The following is a 27,995-nucleotide window of genomic DNA, read 5'->3' on the forward strand; positions in this document are numbered from 1 at the left end:
TGTGTGTGTGTGTGCCGAGCGGGAGGAGCAGCCGGCGGAGAGGGCCTGGGGAGGACATCCGGGAGAGCGGTCGGGGAAGGAGCTGCCTGCAACGGGAGACCAGGCCTCCCTCGCCCGTCCTGCCCTGCCCTGCCCTGGCCAGAGCCGCCCTCCCCTGCCTGCTGAGGAACGGGCTCCCCAGCCACGTGCCTTCCCTCTCCCGGCCCGGGAGGGACCGGCCTCCCCGTCCCCGTCCCCGCCCCCGCCCCCGCCCCGGGGCGCTATCCCCGGCTCCCCGTGCTGAAGCGGCCCAGGCCCCCGGGAGCGGCGGGCGGGGAGGCGAGGCCCTAGGGAGGAGCAGCCCGCTCCGGGGCTGGCCTCACCTGCCCGCCTCACCCTCCCCGCGGCCCGGCCCGGCCCGCCCAGATGCCGCCGCCGCCGTTGCTGCTACTGCTGCTGCCGCAACTCCTGTTCAGCCTCTTTGGCACCGAGGGCTCCCAGGGCCCCAACTCCACCGCAGGTACCCTCCCTTCCACCCACCCGCATCATCCCTCCTCTCTCTTCTCTCTGGGCCTCCATTCTTTCTCCCCAAACCAGCCCTCACTCCATTTCTCCCTTACTCGTCCCAATCTCAACCTCCGCTCTGCGCTCACCTCAGACCACCCTTTATCTTAACTCCACCGCAGGTACCCTCCTTTCCACCCTCCCGCATCATAACTCCTCTCCCTTCTCTCTGGGCCTCCGTTCTTTCTCCCCAAACCAGCCCTCACTCCATTTCTCCCTTACTCGTCCCAATCTCAACCTCTGCTCTGTGCTCACCTCAGACCACCCTTCCTCTTACCTTCTTTTCACCCAAGTATTCTCCCCTCACCACATTCCATTTCTCCTCCTCCCCTCCCGCTCCCCCTCCCATCATTCCCCTGTCTTTCACAGCCCACCCTCCCTTACACCACCGTCTCCCTCTTTCTCTCTCCAACTTCACACGTCCTGGGCTCTGACCTTCAGGTTCAGGTTCCTCTGACTGTCCACTCCCTTCCAGCCCTTGCATCGATTATTTTGGGGCCCTGCCCCAGGCCCCACCCTCCCCACCCCCGTTACCATCTCTGCTTGCCGTCCGGGCTTTTTGCTGCTCCCATCCTTCCCATAACCTCCACGCCTCCCTCCTTTGACCCCTACCCCGTATTTACTCCAATTTCACACCGATTTGGACTCTGTTCCCTCTAGCGCTCCAGTCGTCCCCAGTGCCCTCCCTTGTCTCCTCCCCCGTGCCACCCTGCCCTTCCATTGGTCACGATTCCTCTGCCTTCTCTCATCTCCTCCTCCATGCCACCCCACCCTCCCATTGGCCATGACTTCTCTGCCCCCGCTTGTCTCCTCCCCCGTGCCACCCCTCCCTCCCATTGGTCCTGACTCCTCTGTCCCCCTTATCTCCTCCCCAAGGCCACCCCGCCCTCCCGGTGACCATGACTCCTCTGCCCTCTCCGCATCTTTCTCCTCCCCCAGGCTGCCAAATCATCCACCCACCGTGGGAAGGAGGCATCCGGTACCGAGGCCTGACCCGGGAGCAGGTCAGGGCTGTCGACTTCCCGCCCGTCGACTATGAGATCGAGTATGTGTGTCGGGGGGAGCGTGAGGTCGTGGGGCCTAAGGTCCGCAAGTGCCTCCCCAATGGCTCCTGGACGGACATGCACCTGCCTAGCCGCTGCTGTGAGTGACCACCTTGACCTCTCAGTTCCTGGCTCCTCCTCCCCGTTCCCCTCCCCCGCCCCCCCAGCCCACCCCGATTCCAGCCCCATATCTCCCTCCTTCTTGCCAGGAATGACAACCTTGCCAAGAAGAACTGGAATTTACCAGTCTAGAGAATTCTTCCTGGCTGGTCAGGTTACCCTGGTCTGCCCTACCCCTGTGGGATTCTGTCTCTCTCCGTTTCTCTCCCCCCGCCGTCAGGCATCCCGTAATCCTGGGCCGCCGCCCTTCCCCTACCAGTCACCTAATTTCTATCTCCCCCTAAAGGCAATCCAGCCCCTTCAGGGTCCCAGTAAACAGTTAGGAAGTGGCATTGGGGAAATAGGGGGATAGGGCTGGAGAAAGGGGATTAGAAGAAGGTAAAAGGGGGGGCAGGGGGAAAGCAGGTTGGAATACCTGGGTCTGGCCCGGGCTTAGCCCCAGGATTTGAGAGAGAAGGGAGGAGTACACGGCAGCCCACAACCTGAGTTCCTGGACCGCGTCTCTCTTTTCTCCCCCCCCCCCACCTCTCTCCCATTCCCTACAGTGCGCACCTGCCCCAAGTCCCACCTGAACCTAGAGAATGGGAGGGCGGTCCCCCGGGGCGGAGAACGCCCAGCCCTGGAGGGAACCTGGCTAGACTTCCGCTGCGACGCTGGCTTCCAGCTGGTGGGCAGCACCCGAAGCGTCTGTGACCGCGGCCAGTGGGAAACCCCCAAGCCCTCCTGCCAGGGTGAGGGATGAGGACGTGGGCGAAGGGGAGAGGGTGGGGGCGATGGTGTTCAATCGGCGGAGGGGAGGGTGGGAGAGGGGTTGGAGGTCCGGGGGTGGGGGGTGGGGGGAACACAGAGGAGTATGGGGTGGTGTGGGTAAATGGAACTAGGGCAGGCCTCAAGGAGAATTGGCCCTGACGTGGACCCTAGAGAGAATAGAAGCGGGTCACGGTCCTCTCGAGAACTCCACTGTGGGGTCTAGGCCCGCAGACATCTGTCACCTCGATGATTCGTTAATCTTTCTTGGGACTTCAGTTTTCCCATCTTTGGGATTTAGGGCATCCTCCAGTCTCCCACTCGCCCCCACCTTTGCCCTACTAAATCTCTCTCTCTCCCTCTCTCTTTCTCTCCTCTATCTCCCGCTCTCTCTCACACACACACACACACACATGAACGTGTGCGCGTTTACTCGCCCTTCAGTTTCTTCTCCTCTCCCTAGCCCCCAAGCTCTGTCTGCCTGTCCGCCTCGGGTCTTCTTCATCTCCTGGATTCTCAATCTTTCCCCTCACCCCCGCCCTTCCCACTCTGCGTCCCCTATCTCCCAACTCCCCAAACTCTCTGGGTCTCCCTGCCTCATCTCTTGGAGCTCCTGCTCCCCACACCTCACCGCTTCCTCACCTTCGTTGCTGTTGACGATTCGGGAGTAAACGGAAAGTCCCCTCTCTGCAGACTCCCCTAGAGAAACTGATGCCAGATGGGAAAGGTGGTGGTGGTGGTGGTGGTGGAGGTGGTGATGGGAGGGGGAGGGAATGGGAAACAAACAGTGAGGGCAAAATGGAGGGAGGGGACTTGGGTGATTCAGCCTCTCTGCTTTTTGAGATTATTTCCTTTTCCAACATCACCCCCCTGGCGTCTTGCGTTCAACCCTCCTCTTCGCGCCCCCCAAGCGGCCCCAGCCCCCATTCCTTCACTCAGCCCTCACCCGTTGCGCTTCCCCGAAGCCTCCTACCCGCCTCCCAGAACTCAGCGTGAGCGTCGTCGTCACCTGCCTCCTCTCCTAATTCATCCCCACCCAGACCTGGTCGCAAGAATCCCAGGTGTCCTTCCTCCTAGCCCCTCATTCTCTCCACAGCCCCCCCCCCCCACTTCTCTCCTAAAATAGTCAGCCAGCCCACCCCCTCCCTGGCTGGTATCCAGGTGTCCTACACTCCCACCTCCCATCTCTGCCCCCGAGACTGTGTCCCCTTCTAGGAAAACAGCCGACCTGACCCTCAGCTCCCCTCCTCTTATCCCCAGACACCTTCCCCTCCCAGAAGCCAGGCATTCTGCTCCCCCCCAGGCTCCGGCTCGGACAGGTTGGGGGGTGATGGGGCTCAGGGACCTGGGGACCAGTGATAACTCTTCTCCGCATCCCCGTCTTTCCTGCTGCCAGTGAAGAGAACCACCTACTCAGGTGAGAGACCCGAGCCCCCAATTTGCTTTTCTCCCTTGCCCCCTGCCAGCCAGGATCCCCCTGCTCCTCGCCCCCCCTCCTCCCCCATCCCTAGCCCCGACCTCCCCTCTCTCCCTACCTCTCTCTCCTGGTCCTGATCCCAGTTCTCCCTCTGGGCTGCTGTTCCCACCCCCCACCCCCCCGTCTCGGGCTTCCAGCCCCCGCTCCGCCCCGATGCAACTGCGATAGCTGAAATGTCAGGCCCCGGCAGGTGGGGAGCGGGTGCTGGGAGACCCCCGTGTCTCTTCTGTTTGGTCTCTTTACCGCCTGCAGCCCTTTCTCTTCTTCAAGCCCTGCCTCCTCCTCTCTCTCCCGTTCTTTTGCGTCCCTCAGGCCATCCCCCGCCCGTCCCCGTCCCTCCTTTCAGCCATTCATTCAGTCGTCTGTATTGAGCGCTTACTGCGTACTAAGCGCTCGGGAAGTACAAGTTGGCCACACAGAGAGACAGACAACAAACCAGAACTTATTAACGGAATCAAATCCATAATCCTAAAATAGTCAGCCAGCCCACCCCCTCCTTGGCTGTTATCCAGGTGTCCTACACTCCCACCTCCCATCTCTGCCCCCGAGACTGTGTCCCCTTCTAGGGAAACAGCCGACCTGACCCTCGGCTCCCCTCCTCTTATCCCCAGACACCTTCCCCTCCCAGAAGCCAGGCATTCTGCCCCGCCCCCCCAGGCCCCGGCTCGGACAGGTCTGATGGGGCTCAGGGACCTGGGGACCAGTGATAACTCTTCTGGTACCCTACACCGCCCTTCTCTTCCCCAAATCCTGAGATTGAGCCCGGGCCTCCCCCCACCCAGTCCCCTTCCCCCCACCCCATCCCCCGATCTCCCTGGCCGGCTTTCCTGCTTCCTTCCCTCCACCATCTAGGTTTTCCCGAGAGCCTTCCTCAGTGCCCCCTTCCCTCCCTCGCCCTCCCCTTCCTGCGTGAGGTTTTTCCCCTTCCCTCTCCCCCCCCCACCCCGCATTTATTTATTTTCCAATTCCGCGGGTCCTAACCGTCATCCTTGCCCTATTCCGCTTTTTGCCTTCCCTGTCGTCCTCTTTCCCTCCGCTGTCCCCTCCCCTACCCGTTCCCCACCCCCGCGGTCCCCGGTCTCACGCGCTCGCGCTCTCCCCCCCCCCCCGCCCCGTCCCCCTCCCCCCGGCCCCCCGTCCTCGCGCCGCCCGTGACGTCAGGGCCCCCTCCCCCCCCGCCGCCGTCCTCCTGCCCGCCCCCTCCTCCTGCTCGGTCAGTCGGGGAGGAGAGGTGGCCGTGGCGGGAGCGGGGTTGGAAGGCAGCGCTCCCGCCCCCTCGGGTGTGGGGAGGGGGCACCGGCATGGAGGCGCCCTCGGAGCCACGGGGGCCTTCCGGAGGCGCCCCCTGAGCTCGCTCGTCAGCCCCCCCCCCATGGTCCCGGTGGTCTGGGCGCTGCTGGCCGGGCTGCTGGCGGGCCCCGGGCCGGCCTCCTTCTCCTCCTCCTCCTCTTCTTCCTCCTCCTCCTCGCCCCCCGCAGGCCGCCGCGCCGTGTACATCGGGGCGCTGTTTCCCATGAGCGGCGGCTGGCCGGGGGGCCGGGCCTGTCAGCCCGCCGTGGAGATGGCGCTGGCGGATGTGAACCGCCGCAGGGACATCCTGCCCGACTACGAGCTCAAGCTCATCCACCACGACAGCAAGGTGCGGGGACAGGGGAGGGTGGGCCCCGCACCCCCTGCCCTTCTGCATGCCCGCTTCCTCGCGACGGAGCAACCTGAGGAGGCAGAAGAGCTGGCCCAGCCAGTCCCAGAGCCAGGTAGCCCCCCGCTGCCGCCCTCCCCAGTGCTGGGGGGGGCGGTCGGGGTGATGGGGTGTGGCAGGGCCCCCTCATCGTGGCAGCAAAGTCCGACCACGCTTGGGCTCCTGGGCGTTTCGGTAGGGACGTGGGGTACGTGCGACGTCTTGGGGAGCTGAGGTTCAGCCTCGTGGCTGAGGGGGAGAAGGCCCATCCTTTGGCACCGTTACCCCTCACCCTAGCAGGGGCAGGAAGGAACGCGAGAGCCCGATGGGGAAATGGAGGCAGCGGGGCAGACAGAAACTAACTTGCATCTTGATGGATGAGGGACCTAGCCCGTACAGCCGGAGTAACTGCCTCACGGGAGAAATGGAGTTGTTTTTTGGTGGGGAGGCTTGGTGGGATATTGGGGGACGGCAGGAAGCAGGGGAATGGGGTTGGGGGAGGATCCCGATGGACTAGAGACTCCCACTCTCAGAATGGTGGGGTGGTTTGGGGCATACGCGGGCACGCGGAGGGGGACGGTGAGCGGAATGGCACCCAGAGGGCAGGAGGACGTTTAGGCGGCAAGAAGGTGCAAGGGCGTGGAGAGAGAGCCAGGGGACCATTCTGCTAAACTTAGGAGTGAAAACATATGGGGCTAAAATAAGGAAGGTCGCCGGGGGTGGAGGGGCAGTGGGCACCCTCCTGGATGAAAGGCTCAGGCTCCTCGACACAAGTACCAAGGATCCTAACCCCTGCGCACGCAGGGAAGGTTAGGGGATAAAGGAGAAACGGGGAGAGGGAGAAAGGGGCTGATGTGGAGAGGCTGGGATATCTCCCCGTTGTTCCCTGTGACATCGGGTTTACGTTCTCTCTGTCCATCCAGTTCTCTGCATACGGGGCTCATTAGGTACTGTCGATTGATGGGCTAATTGACACGGACGGGGGAGGAATGGGGGAAAGAGGGGATGGAGCAATTCTCTCTCACATTTAGCGGGGTTGAGGATGAGGAGTGGCGAGCTTTATTGAGGGCACATCTCCTCTATGAGGCCTTCCCCATTTAAGCCCTCCTTTCCTCTTCTTCTACTCCCTTCTGCATCACCCTTGGACTTGCACCCGTTATTCACCCTTCCCTGAGCCCCACAGCACTTAGGTCTATAGCTGTAGTTAGTGTCTGCCTCCCTCTCTAGACTGTAAGCTCACTGTGGCCAGGGATGCGTCCACCACCTATGTTAGATTGTACTCTCCTACGGGCTTAATACAGTGCGCACTAAGCACTCAGTAAATACGACTGATTGAGAGAGTGAAGAGGGTTCAGGGTGAGCCGGGAGTCAGGCACAGGAGCGACATCTGGGCCTGTGTACCTCAGCTTACCCATTACAGTGGTGTGTGGAAAATGGGTGCATGGGCCCGCTGGTCTGCTCCGTGACCTTGGGCAAGTCACTTCACTTCTCTGGGCCTCAGTTCCTTCATCGGAAAAATGGAGATCGAGACTGTGAGCCCCATGTGGGGCAGGAACGGTGTCCAACCTGATTAGCTTTTACCTACCCCAGCGCTTGGTACAGTGCCTGACACGCAGCAAGCGCTTAATAAGTACCCTAAAAAGAAAACCAGTGAGGTTTCAAAGCAAGGCATGGACCGATACGAGCCGTCTGCTGAAACACTCAAGGTAACCCTGGTCTGGGTGTGGGGGAAGATTGCGGGATGACTCGGTTACCGGACTTTACAGGGGATGGAATGGAGAAGCAGACGTGGTGGAAGGAGGAGATGCAGAGGAATCCAGTCAGACTTAGAATCGAGACATCTGCCGCCAAGAGTTGGGCGGAAATCACCGGGGACAGGATCCTCGGATGGGGAATTGAGGGTCCCCGGGGTCTGGAGAAGAAGGGCGACAAGAGGGAGTGGGAGAGATGGAATAAGAAGGAACGAGAAGGAAAGGTGAGCGAAGCAGAGATGTGTGGGGGATGGGAAAGGGGTACAGACATTACTGGGGCAGGAGGAAGTTGGGGGGAACAGGGTACACCTGGAAAAGGGGTTACAAGGGTCATGCAGGGGCCAGGAATAGAAGGGCAGGGGAGGAGACTGGGAGGCAGAACAAGAGATGGGGATTGGGAAAGACGGAGGCAGCCAGATGGTGAGACAGAAAGAGTGAGAATGGGAGGGGACGGAGGGAGTGGGGAGGGAAGAAAGAGGCATGGGAGAAACAAAAGGGAACAGACAAAGAGAAGTGAGCAAGGATGGAGAGTGATAAGGGAAAGAAGCAGACACGGAGAGAGAGATGGTTAGGCGGGAAGCAAAGAACTGAGACCCAAGACAGAAAGTCATTTTTCCACACATAGCAGCAATGGGTTTATCCAGGATAGAGATGCCCGTTGCGAGTCAGTGATGGACGGAAGGGGGATGTCGGGGGAATCAATGGTGAGGGATGTGGCCGGGGCGGTGGAGGAAGAAAAAGACTTGGGGGGGCCCCAGTGCGTGTCTTTGGGGACACAAGAACCTGGGTTCTAATCCTGGCCCCGCCACTTATCTGCTGTGTGACCTCGGGCAAGTCACTTCACTTCTCTGTACCTCGGTTCCCTCATCTGTGAAGCGGAAATTAGGACTGTGAGCCCCACGTGGGACATGGACCGTGTCCAACCTGACTGGCTTGTCTCTACCCCAGTGCTTAGTACAGTGCCTGGCACATAATAAGCGCCTAACAAATACCATAAAAAAGTCAGAGGATGGAGATGGAAGTGGGGGGAGGAGGAGAAGGGGGAAGAGGGGAGGAGGAGGAAGAGGAGAAGGGGGAAGAGGGAAGGAGTAGAAGACGAGGAAACTTCTGGAGTTGCTAAAAGCTGACCCTACGTGGGGCATGTCCCTCTCCCGGATCTTTCCAACCTCCCCCTTCTCCCGAGGCTGCAGCTGGGGAAATGTCAGCCCTCAGCAGGAGGGGAGAGAGCTCCAGGGGAGCCTCCTTTGTCTCCTCTCCGCCTGCCCTCCCTAGCTTCCCCCCCACAACTTCCTGTCCGTCTCCCAACTCTCTCAACTCCCATCTCACTCCTGCTTCTCCCCGCTCGTCCATCCCTCCCCCCTCCCCGCACACATCTGGAGCCTCTGAAATGTCATGGCTCAGCAGGAGGGGGGTGTCGCTGGGAGGCCTCCAGCTTTCTCATCCTTTTTCACCTGCCCCCCTCCCGTCCTACCCGCCTTATTATCTCTCTCCTTTCTTTATCCCCTTGCCGCCATCATTCTTCCCCCCCTACTCCCCGCAAGACTTCTTGATGCCATTTTCCTCTCCCTCCTTCCCTTTACTACTTTTCCAAAGTCCCAGCCCCAAATGTCAGGCCCCAGCAGGAGGGGACTGGCAACTAAGAACTCTCTGGTTGGCCTTCTTCAGTCCAAGCTGCGCCTCCCACCTCTCCGGGTCCTTTCTTTCTGTCTGGGGGCGGGGGGAGAGAGAGCCACAGGGCTGGGAAGCGGTCCGAGGGATGGAGGGGGATCCAAAGAACAGCGTGAGGGTCCCAAAGGAGAGTTTGTGGGGAGCAAGGTGATGGCCAGGCCCCCGCAGTTGGATTTGCACCCTTTATTTATCCATCTCACAGCCCCACAGCACTTATGTACATAGCCGCCTATCCGTAACGTATACGTTTATATTAATGCCTGTCTCCTCCTCTAGGCTGTAAACTCCTTGTGGGCAGGGAACGTGTCTACCGACTCTGTTGTGCTGGACTCTCCCGAGTGCTTAGTACAGTGCTCTGCACACAGTCAGTGCTCAATAAATCTGATTGATTGATTGATTGGGGAGACTCCTTCCACCCTCTTGAGATGGTGTGAACGGTGGGCGTTGGGGCAGAGGAGGGTTGGGAAGCAACTTGGGCTAGTGACTAGATCACGGGCCTGGAAGTCAAAAGGGTCTGAGTTCTAGTCCCTGCTTCCCCACTTGTCTGCTTTGTGTCCTTGGGCAAGTCACTTAACTTCTCTGTGCCTCGGTTACCTCATCTTTATAATGGGGATTAAGATTGTGAGCTCCATGTGGGACATGGACTGCGTCCAACCTGATTAGCTTGTATCTACCCCAGCACTGAGTACAGTGCCTGGCACAGAGTAAGCGTTTAACAAATCCTATATACGTCTTTTTTCAAAAGCCCAGGGGTGGGAAAGGAGTAGAGATCTTGTTGCCGAGGACACTCTGGGAAGTGAGGGGAGTGTGTATCAAGGGAAGGGGGTATCAGGACAGAGATGGAAGTGCCTGGCGACTGGTGGGGGAAGAAGGGGGAGCTTTGAGTAGAGGGTGCTTTGGAGGGAGGGAATGAGGACATGGAGAATGGGGAAAAGAGGATGTAGGGTGATGGAGGAGAATGGAAGCCAGGGGAAGGGAGATTGCTGGAGGGAGGGAATGGGATTAATAATAATAGTAATAATGATGGTATTTATTAAGCACTTACTATGTGCAAAGCACTGTTCTAAGCACTGGGGAGGTTACAAGGTGATCACGTTGTCCCACGGGGGCCTCACAGGCTTCATCCCCATTTTACAGATGAGGTAACAGGCACAGAGAAGTTAAGTGACTTGCCCAAAGTCACACAGCTGACAATTGGCGGAGCCGGGATTTGAACCCATGACCTCTGACTCCAAAGCCCGGGCTCTTTCCACTGAGCCATGCTGTTTTTCTGGAAATTAGGGGGCAGGCAATCTGGGTGGGGGGGGGGAGAGAGAGATTAGGGGAGGGCTGCATAGGGGAGAAGGCAGGGGTTAGGCAACTTTTGGAGAGAAAGTTATGGGGAGATTTCTGGGGTAAGTGGCTGAAGGGGATAGACAGACAGGGGAAGGAGCATCTCGGTGGGAAGGAAAGTGTGTCCGGGACAAAGGATGGAGCGTAGGGAAAGCATGTCTTGGGGGGAAGAAAGAATGTGGGGCTCTGAGGAGGGGAAGGCGACTTCAGGGAATTGGCTGGGGAGGAGTGTGTGTGGGATTGTGGGGGACGGCACTCACTCATTCTGTGCCCCCGTTGCCCTCCCCTTCTCAGTGCGACCCAGGCCAGGCCACCAAGTACCTGTACGAACTGCTCTACAACGACCCCATCAAGATCATCCTGCTCCCCGGCTGCAGCTCCGTGTCCACCCTGGTGGCCGAGGTAGCCAGGATGTGGAACCTCATTGTGGTGAGCAGGGGGAAGGGAGTTGGCGGAGGGAACCGGGACCGTGGGGGGGTGGCAGCTCCGTGTCCGTCCTACCGGGGTCGGTGAACAAGAAGATGATAAGGTGACGGCTAGGGAGAAGAGGCCAGAAGGTGTGGTGGGGAGGCCGGAGCTCTTGAGCATTCACTCCTCCAGGATGGGCTGGGTTCAGCTAGGATCGGGGTCCCTCCCACCCCCTCTTGGTATCAAAACAACTTGGGGAGCAGCTGTTGTTGGGGAGCGGGAATGGAGGCAGGGGCTGAAACAACTTCAGGTGGAGTTTCTAGCTTTCCCACAGTGAGGAGGGTGGGAGGCCCTGGAACAGGCAGGTGAGGGATCCTCAGAGAAATGACTAAGACAAGGGGCTCTTCCTACTTCCCCGCAACCTCACTGCACCCTCAGTCTTCCCGGCAATCTGCCTAGGCCAGGGGCGGAACTGCTCTGAGGCAGGGGGAAGAATGGGATGACCTCAGCATAGTCTGGTGTCTGGGACTAATTGTCCTTACTTCCCTTCCCTGTCCCAATTCCATCTCCTTTTCTCTCCTCATCGTCATCCTCCCCTCCTCCTTCTCTTCCTCATCATCCTCCTCAGCTGTCCTACGGCTCCAGCTCTCCAGCCCTGTCTAACCGCCAGCGTTTCCCCACCTTCTTCCGCACACACCCGTCGGCCACGCTGCACAACCCCACCCGGGTGAAGCTCTTCGACAAGTGGGGCTGGAAAAAGATAGCCACCATCCAACAGACTACGGAGGTCTTCACCTCTGTAAGGAGGGAGGCCCCATCCACACACCAGCCCCGGTACCTGGCGTGGATGGGGAGGGCGGTACGGGGAGCAGGAGGGTGGAGAGAGGGCCGTGGGACGGGAGGCGTCTCGAGCAGGTGATAGGATCCGGGGCCTGGCCCGGATTGCTTGAAGCAGGAGAAGTCACGTGGCCTAGTGGATAGAGCCCGGGCCTGAGAGTCAGAAGGACCTGGGTTCTAATCTTGGCTACAACGAGTGTCTGTTGTTTGACTTTCACTTCTCTGGGACTAAGATCCCTCATCTGTAAAATGGGGTTGAAGACCGTGAGCCCCATGTGGGACATGGACCGTGTCCAACCTGATTAACCTGTACCTACCCCAGCGTTCATTACGATTCTTCACTCTGAAGGAGATGGGTTTGGTGGGGTCCTGCCTGGAGGCTGGGGAGTGGGTGAGGTGACTCCTTGAGATCACTTCAGGCCCAAAGAAATGGTGGTCCAATTTTATTGAAGGAGGGGAGAGAGCATGGAGGCAGAGAGGGGGGAGAGAGCTAAGCCTCCCTCCCCAACTTTCACGCACGCAGGTAGACAGACACATACACACCTACACAGAGGCAGCTAGACACAAATGATAGTGAAAGAGAGAGAGAGGGGTGCTGACAGATTCTGGGGGTGGGGAAAGTGAGACAGAAATGCACAGCCCACACCTGACACAGAGAGATGGGGTGGGGGGTGGAGAAAGAGAGAGAGAAAGAGCGAGGGACGTGGAGGGAGTAATCTCCAGAGACCCCACGACAATCCAAATCTGTGACTCTTCTCTTGCATCTGCCTGGGTTCCCTCCCCGCTCCGCACCCCTTCTCCCTGATCCCCCTCCCCCACTGCCCATTTCCTCTCCTCCCAGACGCTGGACGACCTGGAAGAGCGAGTCAAGGAGGCCGGGATCGAAATCACGTTCCGACAAAGCTTCTTCTCTGACCCAACAGACCCTGTGAAGAACCTGAAGGTGAGATGGCTGACGCTGAGGCATCCAAGAGGGTCACAGGGGCAGGTGGTGGGCCGGGGTAGGAGGGGGTGTTTCCACTAGGCTTCTCTGCCTCCTGCTTGGGTCCTGCAGGGGGTAGGCCTGGAAGTGTGGCGAGGAGCCAGGGTTCTGGGCTTCTGCGAGGACAGGCCAAGGGAGGTGTAGAGGTGAGGGTCAGATTTCCTGGGTCCCTTGGGAGGTGGAGCTGGAGGTGGGACGGGACAGGGGGGCAAGGAATGTTGTCAGGAGGAGAGTGAAGGCCTAGAGATGGGGTTTTCAGGGGGAAGGATGGTTGGGGCTCGGGTGTGAAGGGAGCTCCGGAAGCGGTATGCCTTGGTCCTGGCCCTTGTGGAGCCGGAGTTGTGCTTGCGGGAATGGAAAGTCTCCCGGTTGAGGGACCGGCTCGCAGCGCCCCGGCCTTTTATTTTTCTCCTCAGCGCCAGGATGCCCGCATCATCGTGGGACTTTTCTACGAGACAGAAGCCCGGAAGGTTTTCTGTGAGGTGGGGGCAGGGCCCTCGGTGGGGGGCAGGCAGAGGGCATGGGTGGCCAAGAAGGCCAGGTGGTGAGCACGATGATTACGGTATTTGTTAAGCCCTTATTGTGTGTCAAACACTGCACTAGGTGTGAAGCAGTGTGGCCTAGTGGATAGAGCATGGACGCGGGATCAATCAATCAGTCGTATCTGTCGAGCACTTAGCGTCTGCAGAGCACTGTATTAAGCACTTGGGTGCGTGCAGCGTAACAGAGTTGGTAGACACGTCCTCTCTGCCCATAATGAGCTCTGAGTCCGGAGGGGGCTACAGACGTTCGTATAAATAAATGAATTATGGATATGCACATAAGTGCTGTGGGGATGAGGGGGAGGTGAATAGAAGGCGCAAATCCAAGTGCAAAGGCGACGCAGAGGGGAGCGGGAGAAGATAAAATGAGGGCTTAGTCGGGGAAGGGCTCTTGGAGGAGACGTGCTTTTAATAAGGCTTTTAACTTGGAGAAAGTAATTCTCTGTCGGATATGAAGAGGGAGGGCGTTCCGGGCCAGAGGCAAGATGTGGGTGAGAGGTCAGTGGTGACATAGACGAGATCGACGTAGTCAGAAGGACCTGGATTCTAATCTTGGCTCTGCCACTTGTCTGCTGTGTGACCTTGGACAAGTCACTTCACTTTTCCGTGCCTCATCTGTCCAATGGAGATTAAGACTGTGAGCCCCATGTGGGACACGGACTGTGTCCAACCTGATTAGGTGGTATCTAATCAGTGCTGAGTACAGTGCCTGGAACACAATAAGCGCTTAACGAATACCGTAAAAAAGCACCGTTCTAAGCACCAGGGTAGGTATAATTTAATCAGGTTAGACACAGTCCTTGTCCCACAGGAGTCTAGGTATTCAGTTCCTGTTTTTCAGTAGAGGAAACTGAGCCCCAGAGAAGTTAAATGACTTGCCCAAGGTCAGCAGACAAGTGGCAGAGCCAGGATTAAAGCACGGGTCCTCGGACTCCCAAGCCCGGACTCTGTTCTTGAAACCGTGCCTCCGGTCCCCTCTTCACCCGGCAGCCTTCCCTGTCACGGCGGGGAGTCTCCACTTGGTTCTGTCTGGGTCTGATCACGGGAAATGCGGCCTGAAGTTGGGGTCCAGCGTCGCCCTGGGCCGTTCTCCTCTGGCCCGCCTCGCTCTCCCAGCTCCACCTCCCCCATCCTGCCGCTCAAGGGCCAAGGCCGAGGGGAGGCACTCCGCAGCCTCTGTTGGGGAGCCGAGTGAATCGAGGAGGGATTGGCCGACCCTTACTCCAGCTCTCTTCATCCCGCTGCTTCAGGGGTCCAGGGTTCACAGCCCTTCCCTGGCCTTCTTCCTCTTGCTTCTTGGCTTCACCAGGAAGTTGAGTCATCCTTGGGAGTGAACTGGGATGAAGGACAGAGGGGGAAAGTCTGGAACTATCTGAGGTTGTGTCAAAGGGCAGGAAATGGAAAGCCAGAGTGCACCGGGCCCCAGTGAACCCTAGGAAGATTGATTCTGGGTGACCTTGGGGTTTCGGTTTGGGACTGGGCCAGGGCTTCTTGGGAGGTTTAAGTGCTCAGTACAGTGCTCTGTACGCAATAAGTGCTCCATAAATACCACTGAGGATGAGGGGCCCCAGATGATGGAAGTAGCCCGAGGGAGTCCGTACCGGCCTGGCTTCAACCCTGGCTCGAGGCCCGTGCAGGGATGGGCCATTTGCAGGTCTCTCTCCTTCACTCCCCAAGGGTCACAGTTCCATTGCAGGGGCGGGTGCGTGTGTGGGGTGTGTGTGTGTGTGTGTGTGTGTGTGTGTGTGACCCCATAGCCATCTGAGACCCTCTGGACTCTTCAGACCAATGGGAGTGGACCCATCTGGGAGCCCCAGAGGGAACAGGTCCCAAGCCCAACCCAGTGTGGGGTAACATGGAATCGGACCGGCCTCGGGATAGCAGGGAGAGACGTGGGGGAGCCGCCACCCTTCCAGCTCCCCTTTTCCAGCCCCCAGTTGGGCCCTGGGGACTGACCTCCTGCCTCTCCTCCCCCCGACCGACCCCCCCACCAGGTGTACAAAGAGCGTCTCTTTGGCAAAAAGTACGTATGGTTCCTCATCGCTGGTACGCCGACAAGTGGTTCAAGACCAAAGACCCGGCCATCAACTGCACCGTGGAGGAGATGACGGAGGCCGTGAAGGGCCACGTCACCACCGAGATCGTCATGCTCAACCCCGAGAACACGCGCAGCATCTCCAACATGGTGAGCGGGAAATGGGGGGCGTGGGGCCTGAGAAAGGACAAAGTTCCGGGGGCCGCCCCGAAGACACCTGGGTCATCGGCCACCCCCTCGGGTTGCCTGGTTACCCAAGGGCTTGGAAGGAGTGAGGTCAGACCAAAGAAAGGACTTCTCTGGCCAGGCCCCAGGGAGTGAGAGAGAGTCCGCGTCGTCGTCTTCCCTGGAGATCGCTCAGGTTATCAGTCAATTGATGGTATCTACTGAGCAATTACTATGTGCAGAGCACTGTACTGAGCTCTTGGGAGAGTACAGTATAGACACGTTCCCTGCCCACAGTGAGCTAACAATCTAGAGACGAACTTGCAGGCTAGAGATGAGCTTAAAGTCTAGAGGCTAGCTTACACTCTAGTGACGAGCTTACAGTTCAGAAGCAACCTTCAAGTGTCTGAGCAGAGCAGAGGTAGGGGGAGGGAGAAGATGAACCCTGGAGGGACACTGCCAGGTCGGGGAGACCAAGGGGCCTGGAGGGGATTGGTGTCACTCCAAATGACTTCCATGGGCCTCAGTTACCCCATCTGTAAAATGGAGATTACGACCGTGAGCCCTATGTGGGACAAGGACTGTGTCCAACCTGATTAGCCTGTAGCTACCCCAGCACTTAGTACAGTGCCTGACACTCAAACTGCCTCTCTTCTCCCTTTCTCCCTCTACCCTGGGGCCCCGGTCTGCCTTGGATCCCTCCCTCCGCCTCCCCCACCTGCTTGGGGCTCCTCCCCTGCCCCGCCTCAGACGTCACAGGAATTTGTGGAGAAGCTGACCCGGAGGCTGGGCAAGAACCCCGAGGAAACCGGCGGGTTCCAGGAGGCCCCGCTGGCCTACGACGCCATCTGGGCCCTAGCGCTGGCCCTGAACAAGACTTCTGGACGGGGCGGGGGCCGCTGGGGTGGCGGGGTGCGGCTGGAGGACTTCAACTACAACAACCAGACCATCACGGATCAGATCTACAGGGCGATGAACTCCTCCTCCTTCGAGGGCGTCTCTGTGAGTCACTACCCCTCTTGGCCCCGGCCTCTCGCCCACTCTGCCCCCGCACCCACTCACCGCCTCTCTGGTCACTGACCCCCGGGGAGCCGGAAGGGCACTCTGAAGCGTGGTTTGGTTCTTCTTGGATTCCTTGGATCGAGATGGGCCAGGTCCGGCCCAGGGCCCTCCTGCTGGTCCTTGGTCGCTCGCTGCTGCTCTGGACCTCTGGGCCTAGTCTCGGTCTCCCTGGTATGAGGCCTTGAGGAAGGGGAGGTTGTTCTCGTGGGTCTCCTTGGATTGGATTTTGTTCCCGACTGAAATCCGGTTCTGTTTCTCCCCGCCTCTCGACTGCCTGCCAACCCCTCTTCCCTAACCTTCCCGCCCGTGACCCCTGCCCGTCTCCATTTCTGTGCTCAGGTCCACGTGGTGTTCGATGCCAGCGGCTCCCGGATGGCCTGGACTCTCATTGAACAGCTGCAGGGTGAGGAGAAGAGAGAGAGAGAGAGGTTGGGGTGGGCGGGGAGGGGGCAAGGGCAGGGAGGGAGGGAGCGGCTCATGGACCAGGGCTCATCTGGGGGCACCGGGCACCAGCCGAGCCAGAGGGACTCGGAGAATTCACCCCAGCATGGCTGAGCCCCATACTGCCTCAGTTCTCCCCTTCCCCATTCATCTCACCTCCACTCTGCCTCAGTATTTACGAATCTCCCCAGAGGTGCTGTAGTAGTGATAACTTGATTTTCTAGCACTATTCTTTTCCAAAATGCATTCACCCCGATTCATCTTCACAACGTCCCTGGGACGGAGAAGCAGGTATCGTCACCCCCATTTTCCAGATGAGGAAACAGACACGGGGCAAGTGAGAAATGGCTGGAAATGACAGTGAGAAGGATTTAGGTTACATTTAGGGAAGAACTACCTGGAAGGGAGGGTTTAGAGAAGCTGGAAAGGTGGACGGGGAGGGTATGAAATGTGGAGGAGAACTGGACGTCTCTGGGGAGAGAAGGGTTAGATGGATTTTTTTTTTTAGCGGTATTTGTTAAACGCTTACTATGTGCCAGGCACTGTACTAAACCCCTGGGGATATACAAGCTAATCAGGTAAATCAGGGTGGACGAAGTCCACGTCCCACGTGTCCCGATCTTAATCCCCACTTTACAGATAGTAACTGAGGCACAGAGAAGGAAATGACTCTCCCAAGGTCACACAGCAGACACTCGGTAGAGCCAGGTTTATAAACCAAGTCCTTCTGACTCCCGATCTGGGGCTCTATCCACTAGGCTATGCTCAGGCCCCAGTGGAAGGAAAATTGACCCAATGACCATGGACCCGCCTGAGGATTCTCGGACTCCAATTTTGGTGACCCTCGGTGCCACTGCCCCCGGCGGGTTAGAGGGATGGGGGCTCTTTCCTCTTCCCCCCTAGGAAACATTCGCTCTCTTCCTTCCTCTCTGCCCCAGGTGGAAGCTACAAGAATATCGGCTACTACGACAGCACCAAAGACAACCTCTCCTGGTACAACACGGACAAGTGGATAGGTGAGCAGCAGTCTGCCGTGGGGGCAGCCGGAAGGAGTGACGAATGCGGGGGGAATGGAGGAAAGGGGCCCAGAGGAAGTCCCGCAGCTGCTCCACAGTTTCACTCCCAGGCCTGATGGAGAGGAACTGGGTGCAGCTAATAATGATAATCATTTTTGTTAGGCGCTTACTGTGTGCCGAGCACTGTGGTAGATACAAGATAATCAGGTCCCACGTGGGGCTCACAGCCTAAGTCAGAGAGAGAACAGGAATGGAATCCCCATTTTGCAGATAAGGGAACTCAGGCACAGAGAAGTAAAGTGACTCACTCAAGGTCACACGGCAGCTAAGTGGCAGAGCTGGGATGAAAACCCAGGTCCTCTGGCTCCCAGACTCGGGCACTTCCCACTAGGCCCAGCTTCTCACCTGGAGACCCAAGGAGGAATTTCCCTATGGTCAGGATGATTCAGACCGGAGTAGGCTTGGTGGGAAGGTTGCGAGACTACTCGTCTGCATGGTTCAAGCATTTCCCGATTGGGAGGCGGGAAGTGGGACTAGCTGATTTATTGAGGGCTGGGCTCCGATGTCCTGGGATTCTGTAAGCCCCCCTCCTAGACCCCTCCTTCCCCTCTGGAGCTCTCCCTGCCCACAATTCTTTTATTGCATAATGGTATTTGCTCCGTACTTTTTATATGCCCAGCACTGTACCAAGAGATGGCGTAGATACAAGGTAATCAGATTGGGCACAGTCCCTGTCCCACATGGGGCTCACAGTCTAAACAATCTATCCGTGGTATTTTATTGAGCGCTTACCAGGTGCAGAGAGCACTGTACCAAGTGCTTGGGAGAGTCCAGTACAACTGAGTTGATAGACACGTTTCCCTGTCCCATGGGGGAGGGGGGCTCATGGGCTGCTGAACTGACGGGGAGATGGTGGCCCCAGGGTAGGGTGAGGGCCTGAGAGGGGAGTAGGGAGGAGGTGACAACAGGAAGTGGGTGTAGGGGGGTCTTGATGCTCCTGAGAGGGGGTATTTGGCCACACCATAAGGCCCACCAGATAGCAGAAAGCCCTTTTCACAAAAGAGGGGAGCCCTGTCTTCCGGGCCAGGCACACCCTTCTCTTTCTCTCCTCCTCCTCCTCTTCATCCTCCTCCTCCTCTTCCCTTCCCTCTGCCGTCCCTCCCTCCCCCGGTGCAGGAGGGCCCCCCCCCAGCCGACCAGACCCTGGTCATTGAGACGTTCCGATTCCTGTCCCAGAAGCTCTTTATCTCGGTCTCGGTGCTGTCCAGCTTGGGTATCGTGCTGGCCGTCTTCTGTCTGTCCTTCAACATCTATAATTCACACGTCCGGTCAGTCTCTGCCTTCCCCACTCTCGATGACCTCAGTCATTCTCTCTCTCCCTTCTCTCTCTCTCTCTCCCACCCTCTTACCCCCAACACAAACACCTCACTTGGACCTCCAGAGAGAGTGGTGGTAGGGGCCCTGACCTGTGGACAGCTGACAGTCATGTTCACATAGTTCATGGCAGGAGTCAGTGTTGGATATGGGGATGGGGGCCCCTTGGACTGGCTGTAGATTCCCCCGGGCCCCTTGGGTAATCAATTATATTGAGTGCTTACCGTGTGTAGAGCACTGCACTAAGTGCTGGGTAGAAGACATTTCCTGCTCTCCCTGCCGGGGGCTGCTTCCCTGACCCTCTAGGAGAGTCGGGGAGAGTCAATCAGTCAATGGTATTGAGAGCGTACTGTGTGCAGAGCACTGTATTACGCACTTGGGAGAGGACAATGAAGGAGAGATTCCCCTTGGCCAGGGTGGGGGATCCTTCATGGGGGAGATTGGGGATGGGGAAGGAACGGCTGCGGCGGGGAGGCGGGGCTCGCTCGGCCAGACCCCCAGCTGGCGTGGCCGGGGAGGCGGGGTGATCCTCCCTCCCATCTCCTCCCTCCTCCTCCCCCCAGGTACATTCAGAACTCGCAGCCAAACCTGAACAACCTGACCGCCGTGGGCTGCTCCCTGGCTCTGGCCGCCGTCTTCCCGCTCGGACTGGACGGCTACCACATTGGGCACGGGCAGTTCCCCTTCGTCTGCCAGGTCAGGACGGCGGGGTGTCTCCGGCTCCGCCGCATCCTCCTCTGGCCGGTGTTCCCCACCCCTGGTGTTGCCCGCCTCCGGACCTTCCCTCAGGACCTCATCTCTGTCCCCTGCTGTCCTCACTGCTATCCAATCTCCTTCTGGGGATGGCCCTGGCCCCGCCCCCCACTCCCTGTCTCCTCTACACATTATCAGTGTTCCCTTTGAGACCGGCCTCTGCCTCCAACTCCCACCGTTCCTCGGTTCCCTTCTCCCTGCCCAGCTCCACCTCGGCCCCAGCACCTCCCCTCCCTCTTCTATTGCCCCCCACCTTATCATCCTCCTTTTGAGTCTGCCCTCACTCCCAGTTCCTCCTCCTCCTAGTTCATCCCACTTCAAGCCTCCCTCTGGCCCCCTCCCTCCCCTCTAGGGTTAGCCCTCAGTGCATTCTCTCTCTCTCTGTCCCTCTTTCTCTCCAACCCCTCTCTCCCCATCAGGCCCGGCTCTGGCTCTTGGGCCTCGGCTTCAGCTTGGGCTACGGCTCCATGTTCACCAAGATCTGGTGGGTCCACACGGTGTTCACCAAGAAGGAGGAGAAAAAAGAGCGGAGAAAGGCGAGTGGTGCCGTCTCCTCTCTTAGCTCCCGTATCCCCTGCCTCCCACGGGCCCGCTTGCTCCTGGCCCACTCTCCCTGCAGTCCCTTGCTCCTTCCCAATGGATGGGTGACAAGGAGGCTGTTGGCTGCCTTCTGGATCATTCCGTGGTTTCCCCCCCACAGTGCGTGTGATAGGGTTATCCCCACTCCCATGCATCCCCCGCACCAACCTCATTCTCCGAAAGGCTCTTCTGTGAGTCCGGCCTCCCAAGGGGAAAGGGTGAACAGCATTAGCTGGCATCCCCCGACACCGACAGAGCAATAATGACCCAATAATAATAATGATGATATCTGTTAAGTGTTTACTATGTGCCAAGCACTGTATGAAGTGCTGGGTAATTAGGTCCCGTGTGAGGTTCGCAGTCTAAGCAGGAGGAAGAACAGGTAGCGAGTCCCCATTTTGCAGGTGAGGTGAAGTGATTTGCCCAAGGTTGCACGGCAGACAAGCGGCAGAGTCGGGACTAGAACCCGGGTCCTTCTGACTCTAGGCCTGTGCTCTATTCACTAGGCCATGCTGTTTCTAAATCAGATGCTTACTGTATGCCAAGCACTGTACTAAGCATTGGGGTAGATACAAGATCACCACATCCCACATAGGGCTCCCAGTATAAGTAGGAGGGAATACTGGTATTGAATCCCCATTTTGCAGATGAGGTAAATGAGGCCCAGAGAAGTGACACGACTCACCCAAGATCACCCAGCAGGCAAGTGGCAGAGCCAGGATTAGAACCCAGGTCCTCCGACTCCCAGGCCCAGGCTCTTTCCGGCAGGCAGCGGGGATGAATAAAAAAAAGTCCAAGTCTCAAGCGACGGGGATGCACACACAAGTCTTTAAAGTGGCAGAGACGAATCGCGTTTAGGGAGAACAGAGCCATTTTTGGTGGGCTTCCTGAAGGAGGTGGGCTGGGTTGGAGCGGGTTCCCTTTTTCCTCTCCTTTCCTGCAATTTCCACTCTACTCCCTGTCCATCCAGACCCTGGAACCCTGGAAGCTGTACGCCACGGTGGGGCTGCTGGTGGGATTGGATGTGCTCACACTGGCCATATGGCAGATCGTGGATCCACCATCGAGGTTCGGCCCGGCCCGCTGGCGGGGCGGGGGGCTGGGGACAGTGGGGCACGTGAGCGAGCATATGCAAGCGGAGAGGGTGTGAGCATGACCATTACAATGGTGGCATCTGTTTAGCACTTACTATGTGTCAAGCACTGTACTAAGTGCCGGGTCGGACACTGTCCCTGTCCCACATGAGGCTCACAGTCTAAGTGGGAGGGAGAACAGGCATTGAATCCCCATTGTGCAGAGGAGGAAGTTGAGGTCCGGAGAAGTGAAGTGACTCATCTGGAAGTCACCCAGCAGGCAGCTGGCGGAGCCGGGATTAGAACCCAGGTCTTCTGACTCCCGGACTCTTGCCGCTGGGCCCTGCTGCTCTCGCGGGAGAAAAAAAGAGGGAGAGCAGAAGTGTGGGGAGAGGGAAGTTGGCCATGGAGGGGAGAGGATGGGCCGGGGGAGGGGAAGGAAGAAGGCAGGACTGAGACACAGCAAGGAGAAGCTGCGTAGTCTAGTGGATTGAGCACAGGCCTGGAATCAGAAGATTCGGGGTTCTAATCCCGGCTCCACCACTTGTTAAGGAGTTAAGTGACTCCTCTGTGCCTCATCTGTATAATGGGGATTAAGACAGGGAGCCCCATTTCTAGACTGTGAGCCCGCTGTTGGGTAGGGACCGTCTCTATATGTTGCCAACTTGGACTTCCCAAGCGCTTAGTACAGTGTTCTGCATACAGTAAGCGCTCAATAAATACGATTGAATGAATGAATGAATGTGAGGCATGGACTGCATCCAACCTGATTACCTTGTATCTACCCCAGCGCTTAGAACGGTGCCTGGCACATACTAAGCACTTAAAAAAAACCCCAAAGCATTGAAAAAAGGAAGAGAAAGTAGCCAACCCAGGCTTGTCTCCCATAGTCCTTCACCAAGGAGGAGCCCAAGCAAGACACTGACATCTCCATCCTGCCCCAGCTTGAGCACTGCAGTTCTAAGAAGATGAATACGTGGCTCGGTGAGACTGGGAGAGAGGGTTGGGAAGATGCTGAGTTGGGGGAATGGGAGAAAGGCAGGTAGATAAGTTAGCCGATAAAGAGCTTCGAAGGCCTTAGAGCCCTGGAAACTGAGAGGCCTCTACGGTTTTAGCACTTCATTACGGGGTGCCCATAATCACATTCAGTCAATCCATCACATTTATTGTGCGCTTACTGTGTGCAGAGCACTGTACTAAGTTCTTGGGAGAATACACTATAACAGAGTTGGTAGACATGTTTCCTGCCCACAAGGAGTTTACCATCTAGGGGGGGAGGCCGATATTAGAATAAATGATGGCTATGGACATATGTGCTGTGGGTCTGAAGGTGGGGTGAATTAAGGGTGCAAATCCAACTGCAAGGGTGACGCAGAAGGGAGTGGGAGAAGGAGAAATGAGGGCTTAGGAGGGGAAGGCTTCTTGGAGGAGTTGGGATTTGCGATATGAAATGTAACGGAGCCTAATCACTTTGAAGCAGTGTGGCCCTGTGGAAAGAACCTGGGCCTCGTAGTCAGAGGACCTGGATTCTAATCCCAGCCCTGCTGCTTACCTTTTGGATGACCCTGGGCAAGTTACTTCACTTCTCTGTGCCTCAATTCCGTCATCCGCAAAATGGGAATTCAGTTCCCCTGCTCCTTCCTACTTAGAATAGGAGCTCCATGTGGGACCTGATTATCTCGTATCTACCCCAGGGTACAGTGCAGGCACATAGTAAGTGCTTAACAAATATCTCAATTATTATTATTATTATGCTCCATCCAGGAAAGCTTCCTGGAGGTCCGAGCCGGACTTTGAAGTCCAGAGGGTCGTTGTTTGGCAAAGAAGAGAGACCACTCTTCCAGAGGCAGGGCCACCAGACACAGAGGGGCTGGAAGAGGTTGGGGACAGGGGGTAGCGGGGTTGGCCTGGATGGAGAGACAGGAGGTGGGGAGACCCAAATAGGGGTTTCCATTCAACTGCGAATGCTTAGAGGGCAGGTACCGGTCTATTGCGTCTCATGTACTCTCCTAGAAGCTTAGCAGAGTGCTCAGCACACGATAGGCACTCGGTAATACCACTGATGATGGTGATGGTATGGCCGAGGAGGATTGGTTGGTGAGGTTTGAAGGGAGAGCGAGGGCTTAACCCAAGAGCTGAAGTATTTGTTTATCGACTGCCCGGCTGGAGGCAGTGCTCCACACGAATCATGTGGCAAAGTGCAACACCAACAAAGAAACGTTCCCTCTCCCCAAGGAGCTTTCACTCTAACAGGAGAGACGGATGGAAATCAAGTAGAGAAATCTGAGAGTCAATCATTGGCGGTACATTTAGGCACAAGTGCGGAGGGCAGAAGGAGCAGGGATGAAGCAGGGATCAGCTGCTGGGCTCATATGACTCGGGAATTGGGAATTCTTTGGGGAGCTGGGATTTGGGGAGGTCTTTGAACATGGGGGACACTGAGTCTGCCAGATTTTAGGGAGGGGGGGTTCCAGACAAGGCGAGCACCGTGGGTGAGGGGATCAGGTTGAGCAAATAGAGGGGAAGTTACAGGTAGATGATGGGTTTGGGGGGGAAAGAGGAGGGCGAGCTGGGAAATGGCGGGGAAAAGAGCTGATATAAAAGTTGGGGAGAGGTAGGGTGAAGAGCTTTGTGGCATAGGATTGAGTCAGAGGGGTGAGCAGAGGTGATGGAGAAAGATGCACAAAGATCTTTCTCTCCTGGTGCCCCCCCGCCCCCGCAACCCGGGTCGCGCCCCTCCCTCTGCCCCTCTCCTCGCCCTCTCTAGGAATCTTCTATGGATATAAGGGGCTGCTGCTGCTGCTCAGGATCTTCCTCGCCTACGAGACCAAGAGCGTGTCCACTGAGAAGATCAACGACCACCGGGCTGTGGGCATGGCCATCTACAATGTGGTGGTGAGCCCCTCCCCCTGGGCCCCGAGAGAAACCAAGCAGCGGGCCCAAGAGAAGTCAGACGGCGGGGCCGAGACGTCCGGCCCTCCCCTTGGCGGGCAGCGGGTCAAGGTGAAATCAGGCTGGGGGCCAACGGGAAGCGGCACCCTTCCCGTCTTCCCCCGTCTAGGCCCTCTGCTGAGTATGCCTGGAGCCAAGAGGGAGGGGAACGGTCAATGTGAGTGAGTCGGTCTCAGGGGGTCCTTGAGGGGAAGAGGCGGAGATCAGCAGAGACGGGTGGGTCGGGCCGGACCGGGCCGTGCTCTCAGGGTGGGTGAGGCTGGTCTCTGCAGATAACCACAACCCCTCCGATGTCACCCGTCCCCGGGGTCCTCTCTTGGGGGGAGCAGTGGCTCCCAGCCTTCTTCCTCCTCCTTCCCTCACGACCTCGAGTCTGTCAGCTCTTTGGGGGCAGGAATAGCTTCTATCGCCTCTATCGTATTGGATTCTCTCGAGTGCGTAGCCCAGTGCTCTGCACACAGTAAGCGCACAATCAATTCCGTTGATTCATTTATTTTTTTACAGTATTTAAGTGCTTACTATGTGCCAGGCACTGTACTAAGCAGTAGAGCAGATTCATGATAAACAGGTTGGGCACGGTCCGTGTCCCACATGGGGCTCGCAGTCGTAATCCCCATTTTACAGATGAGGTAACTGAGGCACAGGGAAGTGAAGTGATATGTCCCAGGTCACAGGACAGACAAGCGGTGGAGCTGGGATTAGAAACCAGGCCCTTCTGACTCCGTCTTGGACTCTCTCCACTAGGTTACACTGCTTCTCTGATTGATTGACCGATTGATTCCCTCTCAGGTACTATGCCTTATCACAGTGCCCGTCACCATGATCCTGTCCAGCCAACAAGATGCAGCTTTTGCTTTTGCCTCTCTCGCCGTCGTCTTCTCCTCCTACATCACGCTTGTTGTGCTCTTTGTGCCGAAGGTAGGGGTCCCACAGCCCATCCTCGTTCATTCTCAGAACCCAGTTCTCTCCCCTCCCTGGGAGCCCCCCACCTCCCTCGGCCTCCTCCTTCTGGCTCCTCTCCCGTGTTCCTCCATCTCTCGGCCTTCCTGTACCAATTCCTACCCTCTGCCCTCCCCTATTCCACCCGCTTCCTTCTCATGGGCGACCCTAGATCCGGGTCCCTCACTGCCCTGGGGGCCGAGGCCTGGATCGCCCAACCAGGGGCTTCCAGCAGTCCCATAATCTTGGCATTGGGAGCCAAGGAGGGAACTGGCAGGGGCGTGGGATGAGGGGGCCGGAGGGGCCACCGGGCTGAGCGTGAGCCGGGTCCGGATAGGCCAGGGCTCGGCCGGGGCTCAGCCTTTCCTCTTGGGGCAGCCACGTGGGGCTCTTGTGAACAATCACTCACTCACTCACTCAATCAATCAGTCCAAGGTATTTATTGAGTGCTTACTATGTGCAGAGCACTGTACTAAGAGCTTGGGCTAGTACAATAGAACAATATCACAGTGTTGGTAGGCACGTTCCCTGCCCACAGTGAGCTTATAGCTGGTTCTGTTCTCCCCTCGACTGCTGAGACTCCAACTCCAGCAGCCTCCGCAGGGAGTTGAAGATCACTTCCTGTTCAGGCAGGCATGGACTCGCACCCACCTCGGGCTCCGTGGCCCAGGACTCTGGGCTGGGCCAGGTCAGTCCTGGGTTTTGGCTCTCTGGACCCATTCTAGGCCACCTTCATCCATGAAGACCTGGGGGAAACAGTTGATTTAAGGTCCCTGCCCCCCTCCCCACCCCCTCCCCCCCAATCCTGGCTAGTAGGCCTGTAACTGGTCCTCAGATGCGGAGGCTGATCACCCGGGGTGAGTGGCAGTCTGAGGCCCAGGACATCATGAAGACTGGCTCCTCCACCAACAACAATGAGGAGGAGAAGGCCCGCCTGCTGGACAAGGAGAACCGGGAGCTGGAGAGAATCATCGCTGAGGTGGGGAAGGCTGGCAGGGACTGGGGGAGGGGAGGAGGATGAGGAGGAGGATGGGGGGAAGGAAGAGGAGAATGAGGAGAGAAAAAGGCGAGAAGGAGGAGGGGAGGAAGAGGAGGAGAGGGAGAAGAAGGCGAGAAGGAAGAGGGGAGGGAGAGGAGGAGGAGGAGGGGGAGAAGAAGGAAATGAGGAGGGGGAGGAGGAATGGTAGAAGGAAGAGGGGGAGAATGGGAAGAGGGAGAAAAAGGGGAAAGGGAGGTTGAGCAGAAGGAGGAGGGGGAGGAGTGGGGAATGGAAGAGGGGAAAAATGAGGAGAGGGAGATGAAGGGGGAGAAGGAGGAGGAGAAGGTGAGGAGAAAGAGGAGGAGGGGCGTGAGGAGTAGGAGGGGGATGAGGCAGCATTGGGCGATCCGAGGGCTGTGGGACTGGGGGACTGGCCCAGGGTGGGCTTGGGGAGGGCGTGTGCGTCCTCGGGGTAGCCCTCCTCTTCTCACCTCCTCTTCCTTTCTCTCCCTGCACTTCTCTGCCCCTTCCCCTCACCTGCCTGGCCCCTGGCTCCCCCATCACTGCTCACCTCCCCGTTCCCCTCCCCTCCGCTCTCTGTCCCCTCCCCGTCCCCGCCTCTCAGAAGGAGGAACGCGTCTCTGAACTCCGCCACCAGCTCCAGGCGCGGCAGCAGATCCGCTCGCGCCGTCACCCCTCGACCCCCCCAGATCCCTCGGGACCCCCCCGGGGCACAGAGCCCCCCGACCGGCTCAGCTGTGATGGGAGCCGGGTGCACCTGCTCTATAAATGAGAGGGTTGGGGTCTGGGAGAGTGGCTGTGGGGGAAGGGAAGGGGGGCCAAGATTGGGCCGGGGGGGGGGGGGTCCTCCCTAGAGGAGGTTGAGGAGGGAGGGTCCCTAACCCTGTCACCTGTAAATATTGTCTGTGTCCGTCCGTCCGTCTGTCCACCAGGAACTGGGGTGCCCAGCCCTCTGAGCCCCAGACCCCTCCTCTGAAGCACCTGTGACACCCCCTGCCTCCCTCCCGCCCCCCGTTTGACCCAGCCCGGCTCACACGCCTCTGAATGGTGGGCCTTCCCCATCTCTTCACTGCCCCCCAGCCCCTCTGTCCTGTCCCCACTCTCCTCCCTCCTACATACTACCAACCTACCACTAACCTCGCTGGCCCTTCCCAACCACATGTGTGTGCTCATCCTCTCTGTGTTCACGTCCCCAGCTTTTCCCCTCCACCGTGGACTTTCACTCACATGTTCTTACTTTTTCAGTTGTCCTGTCCCCCGTCCCCAACCTCCCCACCCAGCACACACAATCACTCTCCCCACCCAAGCTTATGCTGCCCTTGCCCACTCACTCTTCCCGCTCACGATACCCCCTTTCCCACACGATTCCGATCCAGGCACTTTCTATCTGCACCTATTAATGCACTTTCTCCCCGCGCATGCTCACCACAGCACCTTGCATCTATCTCCCCACCCCAACTCAAGCACTTTCTCCAGTT

The 27,995-nt window shown here is 58.0% G+C and overlaps 1 protein-coding gene across 1 annotated transcript; it reads left to right on the plus strand.

The window, feature by feature from the left end:
• The first annotated feature begins 403 nt into the window (after positions 1–403).
• On the plus strand, positions 404–27,316 carry GABBR1 (gamma-aminobutyric acid type B receptor subunit 1). Its single transcript, XM_038742665.1, is given in 23 exon segments — positions 404–499; positions 1,483–1,686; positions 2,252–2,437; positions 3,850–3,870; positions 5,409–5,569; positions 10,654–10,788; positions 11,396–11,566; positions 12,446–12,547; positions 13,003–13,068; positions 15,123–15,168; positions 15,171–15,313; positions 16,079–16,330; positions 16,730–16,793; positions 17,770–17,864; positions 19,027–19,175; positions 19,785–19,917; positions 20,394–20,510; positions 21,524–21,631; positions 22,517–22,610; positions 24,394–24,521; positions 25,368–25,496; positions 26,353–26,496; positions 27,122–27,316. Coding segments are annotated over 23 exon segments (2,910 nt in total). The 5' UTR covers positions 404–405; the 3' UTR covers positions 27,290–27,316.
• The last annotated feature ends 679 nt before the right edge of the window (positions 27,317–27,995 follow it).

The sequence above is a fragment of the Tachyglossus aculeatus genome, unplaced genomic scaffold (assembly GCF_015852505.1).
Source record: "Tachyglossus aculeatus isolate mTacAcu1 unplaced genomic scaffold, mTacAcu1.pri scaffold_149_arrow_ctg1, whole genome shotgun sequence".
NCBI classification, from domain to species: Eukaryota; Metazoa; Chordata; class Mammalia; order Monotremata; family Tachyglossidae; genus Tachyglossus; species Tachyglossus aculeatus.